General features: G+C 47.4%; 1 protein-coding gene across 1 annotated transcript; it reads right to left on the bottom strand.

Annotated features, from left to right (window-relative positions):
• Window positions 1-1,478: 1,478 nt before the first annotated feature.
• Ccrl2 (C-C motif chemokine receptor like 2) lies at window positions 1,479-5,058 on the bottom strand. Its single transcript, XM_021172949.2, has 3 exons — window positions 4,029-5,058; window positions 3,419-3,534; window positions 1,479-3,091 (listed from the first exon to the last, which is right to left on the bottom strand). Exon 3 carries the CDS (start codon window positions 3,078-3,080, stop codon window positions 1,992-1,994), a length of 1,089 nt encoding a protein of 362 aa, XP_021028608.1. The 5' UTR covers window positions 3,081-3,091; window positions 3,419-3,534; window positions 4,029-5,058; the 3' UTR covers window positions 1,479-1,991.
• Between the last annotated feature and the right edge of the window lie 1,821 nt (window positions 5,059-6,879).

The raw sequence follows: 6,879 nt of genomic DNA on the forward strand, positions 1-6,879 counted from the left end.
TGTATGTATGCATGTGTGCACGTGTGTGTGAGTGTGTGCATGCATGTGTGTGCATGTGTGCGCATATCTGTGTGCTTTCGTGTGTGTGTGTGTGTTTGTGTGTATGTGTGCATGTGTGTGCATGTGTTTGCATGAATGTGTGTGCATGCATGTATGTGCAAGTGTGTGTGTGTATGAATGTGTGCATATCTGTGTGTGTGCTTGTGTGTTCATGTGTATGTGTGTACATATGCATGTGTGTGTATGTTTCTGCACAAGGAAAAGCACATGTGTGGAAGTCAGAGGACAACTTTCAAAGCCAGTTCTCTCCTCCCACCTTCATGTGGATTCTGGGTACTGACTCAGCTCACCAGGCTTACACAGCAAAGGTCGCCACACGCTGAGCCACCTCACTGCCTAGCCTTCATTTCTTTTCCTTCTGCTATGATGGTGACTGACATTAACCTATGCCATGGGAGAACCCTTTGCCCTGGGATCCTTGGGAGGATGCTCTAGTTACACTCTTTGCCTGCCCATCTTGCCCAACTTAGTAGCCTCATTGTAGCTGTAAAAGAAGATCTGTGGCCACAAGCCCTCGGCTCCGGTGGAGTGAGGAGTCCAGCTCTGAACACTAACACAGGAAGAGGGGACACTCATAGATCTCTGTACTCTGAGACCTATATCCCTGGGCAAAGAGCTGGCCTTCTGCTGACTGGCAGGTGCCCCTTCCACACACCCCCCAGTGTAACTCAGCTTCTGAAGGAAGTGGGAACTTATTTGTAGTCGCAGGCTAACAAGGCCTAAGGGATGTGTTATATTTCAAAGGTCACAGTGCTCCTTCACTCCAACATTTCTAAATAGACTTTTACATCTGCTCTTGTTAACTTTCCTAAGACACAGAGCCTTCATGATACAGACTCTGAAACCTTGGAGGACTCAAGGGCTGGAAGAATTAGACAAACCTGAGTAGAGTGAGTAGTCAAGAGAGCCCAGCAGGTTCCACAGGACCTTCCCTTTGGCTTGCACCGCTACCATGCAGCCAGTGCCTCTCAGGACCTGCAGATGTGCCAACACTTGCTTCTAATTTAGAATTTGGTCAATTTGGGCTTAGGGTATTTTTTTTTTAAGACAGGGTCTAATGGATCCAGGCTGACCTTGAACTAACTCTACAGCCAAGAATGACCTTGAACTTCTCCTCTTTCTGTGCCCACCTCTTGAGTTGAGCTGATATTGAGATGGGCATCACCAGGTGGTAGCACTCAGGAGGCAGAGGCAGGCACATCACTGAGTTCAAGGCTAGCCTCGACTACAAAGAGAGTTCTTGAACAGCCAGGGCTACACAGAGAAACCCTGCCTCGAAAAACAAAACAAAACAAAACAAAACAAAACAAAACAAAACAAAACAAAACGGGCATGATCACACTAGGTATATGCCATGCTATAGATCAAAGCTAGGCTTGTGGGGCTGATGTTCTACCAACAAAACTATAATCCCAACCTTCAAGCCGGCTCTAAAATATATATTTATTGCATGTATTTTGATGAACAACAACAACAACAAAACAAAGAATTGAGGTTGGGGGAAGTCAGGTTACACTTGCATTTGTGAGATGCCTCCTGCCTCCGCCTCCTAGAGTGCTGGGATGACAGACGTGCCACCACTGCTAGCTGACAGTTTCTGAAAGGCTGGCACGCTTGGATAACTCACGGGCTCTGGGGCCAGTGGTCTCCGAGTTTACACATCAGTTTTGCCACTTTATAGTTATGTAACTTTGGACAACTACCGAGCTTCAGTTTATGGAATGCACACCGCCCACGCCCACACTGCAGACAAACGCTAAAGAGGAAGAGTGGAATTCACCTTTATAAATAACTTAGCCCTGTGCCAGAGACGAAAAATTCAACACTTAGTAGTAAATGTTCATTAACCAGCCCCCTTTCCTCTTCTATTCTATTTTTATACAAACATATAAAAATGACATAAAACAATGTGAAGAGACAAGGTTGAGTGTTTATATTATAATTATATCCTGCCTTTGATGCAAATTGCTGTACAGTTCAATGGGCCTGCCATGGCCTTCCCTTGGCGGTGCTTGCTGAGAGCCTCCACTACTTTGATAGGGGATATCATTGCACCGTGGGAACAGGCTGCGAAGGTATCTCATAAAGGCCTTATGGTCAAGAAGCAAATAGAGCAGCGGGTTGACGCAGCAGTGGGTGGTCGCTACAAGCTGTGTGACCTGAACACTTGCGTCCAGGTGGTAGCTGCTCTTCTCATCCTGCAGGGACAAGTGTTCCTGGAAAGCAGACAGGAAAAGCACAGTGTTGTAAGGCGCCCACATCAAAAGGAACACGCCCGTTATGACACAAGCGGGCTTGCGGAGGTCGTATTGCCTCTCCCTGAAGCTCTGCCTTCTCCTCAGTTGCCTGCAGCAGATTATAAAAACCAGCAGAGGAAGAGCAAGTACCAAGATGATCATTTTTGACGTCAGAACGTACTTCCAGAGCGGCGCTTCGATTGGCAAGAAGTGAGGTTTGCCAAAGGCACACTTGTGTTTCTGTCTTTCCATCGGAGGCTCATAAAACACAGACTCGGGCAAAGAGAGCGCAGTAGCCATGGCCCATGCCAGGACGCACGCAACAATACCACCAGACACTGTCGTGAAGATGGAGGCCAGTCGCCCTTGGGAAAACACCCTGTATCCTTGCACAAGGAGGAGGATGTTGGAAAACACCTCGCTGTATAAGCCCGAGGAGTGGAGTCCGACAAGAACTTTACAGGTCCCGTTGCCAGGGCTTTCCCCGTGTGCTGCAGTATGGGCCCAGAACGGCAGGGGAAACAGGAAACACAGGTTTGAAAGGGCCAGGTTTAGAAAGTAGATGTTCCCCAGATTCTTGAGTCCTTTGTATTTCAACAAGATAAACACTGCCAGCACGTTGTCCAAGAGACCCACTGCAAACACCGCGCAGCAGAACTGCAGCACCTGCTGGGAGGAGAGGAACTCGGGGGCCGGAACTTGGTTCGGCCCACTGTTGTCCAGGTAGTCGTCTAAGATGAGGACATCATATTCATCGTCCGGGCCCACTGTGTAGTTATCCATTGGAGGCTGTCCTGTGGGGAAACCAGAGGTTATGAGTCCCCTCCATCCTACAGCCAAAGACTGAAAGTAAATATGCCTCCACCCCCCACCCACAGCGGGGGGCGGCCGGACTCAATCTCCTCGTTAAGCACCCAGGGACCGCGCTGCTAATGTGACAGAAGCTGCCTGGTACAGAAAGAGTCAGGGACGTTAAAGCCACTTAAGTTCTTTGGTTGAAAGGAGACTCTAAGTGGGAGATAGGATCTAAGAAAACAAAGAGTTAAAAACAACCAGAGACGGGCTTAAGCTTCAGAAGTTGGTGCCCGCCCACTTCCCAGATATTTAAAACAGTTTCTTACCTTGCTCACCGGCCACAACAGCGTCTTTTGAGGCAGGCCGCTTGATATTTTTCTCTCAAGGGATATAAACAGATGTTTGCAAAAGTGAAACTGCGCTGGTCAAGCACGAGGACAAGCTGGCGAGATAAAGATAACCATTTGACTGAGTTCCCAAGGGTGGGGAAGGGTGCAGCCCCATGATCTACCATCCAGGGGGCTGTGGGAACAGCGGGGTCAACACCACTTCCTTCTGAACAGACTGGTCTTGACCCGGAGAAGCCAGAGAAGGCTCTGTTTATTCCTCTGAGGCTCTCAAGTCCAGACACAGCTTTCACCGGCCAGCTGGAATCAAGTTCTGAAAGCCTCCCTCAGGAGCTTCTGTCAGCGGCAGAGAAACTGAGAAGTTGTTTTCATCTCTCCCTCTCCCGGTATCCCACGTTTGACTTCTCTGTACCTCTTAGCCAGCTGTCCTCCAAGGCTGCCTCGGATAAGGACACTAACCCACGCCTGCTTCCAGTGATAATCAGAGTGTGATGTCAGAAGCTGAGACGCACCACCCCAACCCCTGGCTTCTGACATAAGTTCCCTGAGTAGATAACAGTTTCCAGAGCACAAAAGTGTCCATACTCACCAGAAAAACATGGAAGCGAGTGGTATCAGTCAGTCGGGAAGGAGGTTGGGGACAGAGCTGGACAGAAAAGGAGCGCTGCTGAATGCAAGTCTGGTGTGAGCATTCCTACGTCAGAAAGCAGAGAGTGTTGCAAGCAGCTGGAAGGAAGCAGTTGATGCTGGGACACTTGATGTAGCTGACCCCGCTCAGGGGAAGCCCCAGGGGAAAGTCCTGTGTGAGGATGTGTGGGACACGGTCAGGTGGACTGTGAGGAAGGGAGACTTGGTTTCCAATGGAGAATGGGGATGAAGAAAGGAATTGGACAGTTGCCTGGTCTTGGAGTGGTAGGGAGTGGACGGGAGGAGAAGGATGCTGTTTAAAGATGGGTATTCCAAGAAGAAGAAGAAGAACTTCAAAGAGTTGGGGGGCGGGAAGCAAGTGTGAACTGCCCTCAGGCCCACGACTCTGTGTAGCTACGGCTGACCTAATCTGGGGACTAGGTGATGTCTGTAATTTAGGCACATCCTTTGCATTATCAGCATGTGAAACGGAAAGTGTTACTATAAAAACAGAAATAGATAACGAAGAGACCAATAAGAAAACAGAAAGAAAAGAGCCCAGATAAACATGAGTGAACATTAAGCCCCGAGCATCCTGGAAGCTAGGACAGAAAATGAAACTCACGCTGGAGCAGGGAGAACCCAGAATGGAAGAACTTCCTAATAAAGTCTCTCCTCCCCCAGTAGGGGGCATCTATGAATGAGTGGGAATCTCCAGGTCCCAGGATGCCCTGTCTACCCGTGGACATGGCTACAGTCCAGGGTCCCCTGAGCTGTCAGCTTCCTGAGATCTCTCCCTTCTGCAACTAGATGTCCCGGAGCCACACCATGACACCTGGCCTGTGAGTAAGTGAAGTGGTTCATAGTTCAGTCCTAGACAGGAGGCAGATTCACAAGCATTCACAGTGCTCATTAGATGCGTAAGGGGTGGAGGTGGTAGTCGGTACCCTATATGCTTTCTGTGCTTTGTGTTACACCATGATGGTAAACTAAAATCTCTCAAGGAAAAGGACAGGTCTGTAAATTCAAGATCACTCTGACTTCTCTCGTAGTGTGGCCCTAACTTCCAGTATTGCTTGATTTTGGTCTGATTCCCAGCATTTGCCTGTCCACATTCAGGCCATAGGATTTTTTCCAAATTAGCATACAAAAGAAAGTGTTTCATTATGGAATATTCATGCATATGTTCTTATTATATTATATTCTTTGTTCTTATCCATCCCCAACCCTTTCCCTGTCCCTTCTTGTTGGTCATCTTTCTACCCCATGACTGTTTCTCCTTCTGCTTTCATGTCACATGTATTCCATCATAACTTCTTTCTCTTGTTCTTTGCCTAAGATCCCCATCATGGCCTCCTTTTTCATCTTATCAGTCTCTCTCTCTCTCTCTGAGACACACACATATACACTCACACACATGCACACACATATATACATGTGCACACATATGCATGCACACACATGTGCACATACATATGCATTCACATGTACATACACACGTGTGCATACACACGCACAGATACACATTTAGTTCTAGATTCCACCTAAAAGAGAAAATAGGCAATATGTGTCCTTCTGGGTTTGGCTTATTTCACCTTACATCATGATTTTCAGTTTCAGTTTCCTGCACATGTAATAGTTTTGATTTTCCCTTACTGCTGAAAGTACCTCTGAGGTCTGACATCATAGAGTTACTTGAGCATTTATGCAGGAGTGGTGCAACTGGGTTTCATGGGAGTTCTGTTTTTAGTTTTGTTGTTGTTGTTTGTCCATTTTTTGAGGAACTTCCACTCTGATGTTCATTTCTATTTTTTAACTTTTTGCCACTATTGGGGATTGAGCCTAGAACCACATGCGCACTGGTCAAGTGATCTGTCCCTGAGTGGCTGTTGTCACACTGATTTCCGTCATGGCTAGACCAGCGTACATTACCACTAGGAGTAAAAGGTTCCTCTTTCCTCACATCCTCACCCGTCTTCGTTGTTTTCTTTAAGGCTATGGGAAAGAAGAAAGTACACCTCTGACCCAGAGGTCTGCTGGAAGCTTTGTCATCTGTCAGCACATGGAGCACTGTCTTATCAGCTTTCCATCAGAGTGACTCGGTGTTTGAGGCAGTTAACTTTTAAAAGGAGAACAAGCTTCTCCCGAAAGCTTCAGTCCGTGCTCACTCAGCCCTTTGCCTCTGGGATTGTGATGAGGCAGTGCACTTGTGCTGGGAGCTCATGGCTCAGAAAGCTATTCCCTTAATGTTAGCTGTGAAGTGAAGGGGGAGGGCTGGGATCCTAATATTCCCTTCAAGTACAATCTCCAGTCACCCCAATTCCTTCTGCCACCCCACTTCTACCTTTTAACGGTCCTACTACCTCTCAAAGTACCCAGACTGAGGACTTTTTTGCACACGAGTCTTGAGGTGGCCTCTACTGAAACCACAGCATTTATCCTTGTAAAAGCAAAGTGCCTTCTATAGCTGGTTTGAGGCTCACAAGCCTTAGCGTTGAAGGTCTGGGTTTCTCCTAATCATTGTAACTCAACCTGCCATTGGTCTGAGATGCTATCCCATGTACTTTCCTACATGTGATCACCCATTCACTTAACAAACATTTCTATGGTACCTAGCATGTGCCCATCCCTGCACTAGATGCAGGACAGAAAACCAGTGAGTGAAAGAGGCAAAAATCCTGACCTTCGGAGAGCTCCTAGTCAACAGATTAAAAACAAAATAGATAGTAGTGGCTATTCCTGGTTGTCAACTTGAGTATATCTGGAGTGAAATACAGTCCAGAATTAAAAGGCTCCTAATCTGGAGGCTGGGA

The sequence above is a fragment of the Mus caroli genome, unplaced genomic scaffold (genome assembly GCF_978045245.1).
Source record: "Mus caroli unplaced genomic scaffold, Mus_caroli_1 scaffold_11, whole genome shotgun sequence".
Taxonomy (NCBI): domain Eukaryota; kingdom Metazoa; phylum Chordata; class Mammalia; order Rodentia; family Muridae; genus Mus; species Mus caroli.